The sequence below is a fragment of the Eubalaena glacialis genome, chromosome X (assembly GCF_028564815.1).
Source record: "Eubalaena glacialis isolate mEubGla1 chromosome X, mEubGla1.1.hap2.+ XY, whole genome shotgun sequence".
In the NCBI taxonomy this organism is placed as follows: domain Eukaryota; kingdom Metazoa; phylum Chordata; class Mammalia; order Artiodactyla; family Balaenidae; genus Eubalaena; species Eubalaena glacialis.
The window spans coordinates 132,493,908-132,495,304 of NC_083736.1; the positions used below are offsets into that span (position 1 = coordinate 132,493,908).

A 1,397-nucleotide genomic window follows, 5' to 3' on the forward strand; every position below is an offset into this window, starting at 1 on the left:
TTGTTTCATGAGGCCAGCTTAATTCTGATGGACGAAAACATTAAAAGAAAGGAAAAATGGAGGGCGATCTCATTCATTGTGATACATATAAAAACTCTAACCAAATATTAGCTAATAGAATTCAGCAATATATAAATAGGATAAATCATCATGACAAAGTAGGATGTATCCCAGGAATACAAGATTACCATTAGAAAGCCAATGTAATTCACTACATCAACAAATTAAAGGGGAAAAATCATATGATCATCTCAAAAGATGCAGATGAATCAGGTGATAAAAATCAACATTCTTTTATGATAAAAATTCCTAGCAAACTAGGAGTACAAGAAAATACCTAAGAGGCCAGGCACATGTGGTAAGCTGTAAGAAATCCTGACTTCAAACCAAACAGGATGAGATATCACTTTCAGTGAGAATAAAAACTGACATGACTGAGCAGCTCGGGCAGCGGGAGGAGCGGCAGCGGCCAGGCAGCCAGCTTCGCGAAGCCCTCGGCGCGCCGCCGTGGCCCGCAGGCCCCGGGCACGAGCCCGCCCCGGCAGCCACGCTGCCCACGGGGAAGGTCAGTTCCGCCGAGGGGGCGGCGAAGGAGGAGCCCGAGAGGAGATCGGCGAGGTTGTCAGCCAAACCGGCTCCCGCAAAAGTGGAAACGAAGCCAAAAAAGGCAGCAGGAAAAGGTAAATCTTCAGACAAAAGAGTACAAACAAAAGGGAAAAGGGGAGCAAAGGGAAAACAGGCCGAAGTGGCTAACCAAGGGACTGAAGGAAAGTTACCTGCAGAAAACGGGGGAACTAAAAACGAGGAGAGCCCAGCCTCTGATGAAGCAGGAGAGAAAGAAGCCAAGTCTGATTAATATATCACACCCGGTCCTATCAACTGTTTTGTAAATGAAAGTTTTTTAGTAGCTCTAGAAATATTTTTAAAAAGGAGAGAATCCCATCTCATCCCATTTTTTAAGTGTAAATGCTTTTTTTTTAAGAGGTGAAATCATTTGCTGGGTGTTTATTTTTTGGTACAACCAGAAAACAGTGGGATATTGAATACAGGAGGCTTTGGTTGTCTTGGGTGTCAGCTTAACATTCCATAGATGGGCGGTAGCTTTTATATCCTATAATACAAAGCATACTAAATGGCAGTCTGGAGTCAGTTGTGCATTTAAATGTCTTGAACACTTTAAATTACTTCTCTTCCCGTGTTGTTTTTGGTAGAGTTGTTTCCTAAGGCAAACCACTCACCCCTTGATCTTGGCTCTCCTGGTCAGAATTTTGTGCACTCTGTAACATCTTTGGTCGTGGTAGTCCAGTTCTTCTAGTAACTTTGTTAATGTGCTGTGAACGATTGACAATTTGAGTATGTAGTGTATATGATACTAAATTGTGAATTAGTGGGACTTA

General features: G+C 42.7%; 1 protein-coding gene across 1 annotated transcript; it reads left to right on the forward strand.

Moving 5' to 3' along the window:
* The first annotated feature begins 430 nt into the window (after positions 1 to 430).
* Positions 431 to 856, forward strand: LOC133081930 (non-histone chromosomal protein HMG-14-like). The gene has a single exon (XM_061178236.1). It carries the CDS (start codon positions 431 to 433, stop codon positions 854 to 856), a length of 426 nt encoding a protein of 141 aa, XP_061034219.1.
* Positions 857 to 1,397: the final 541 nt, after the last annotated feature.

Excerpts from the sequence above, each read along its gene's own strand:
- LOC133081930 (XM_061178236.1), top strand. The coding sequence starts at position 431 with ATGACTGAGCAGCTCGGGCAGCGGGAGGAGCGGCAGCGGCCAGGCAGC.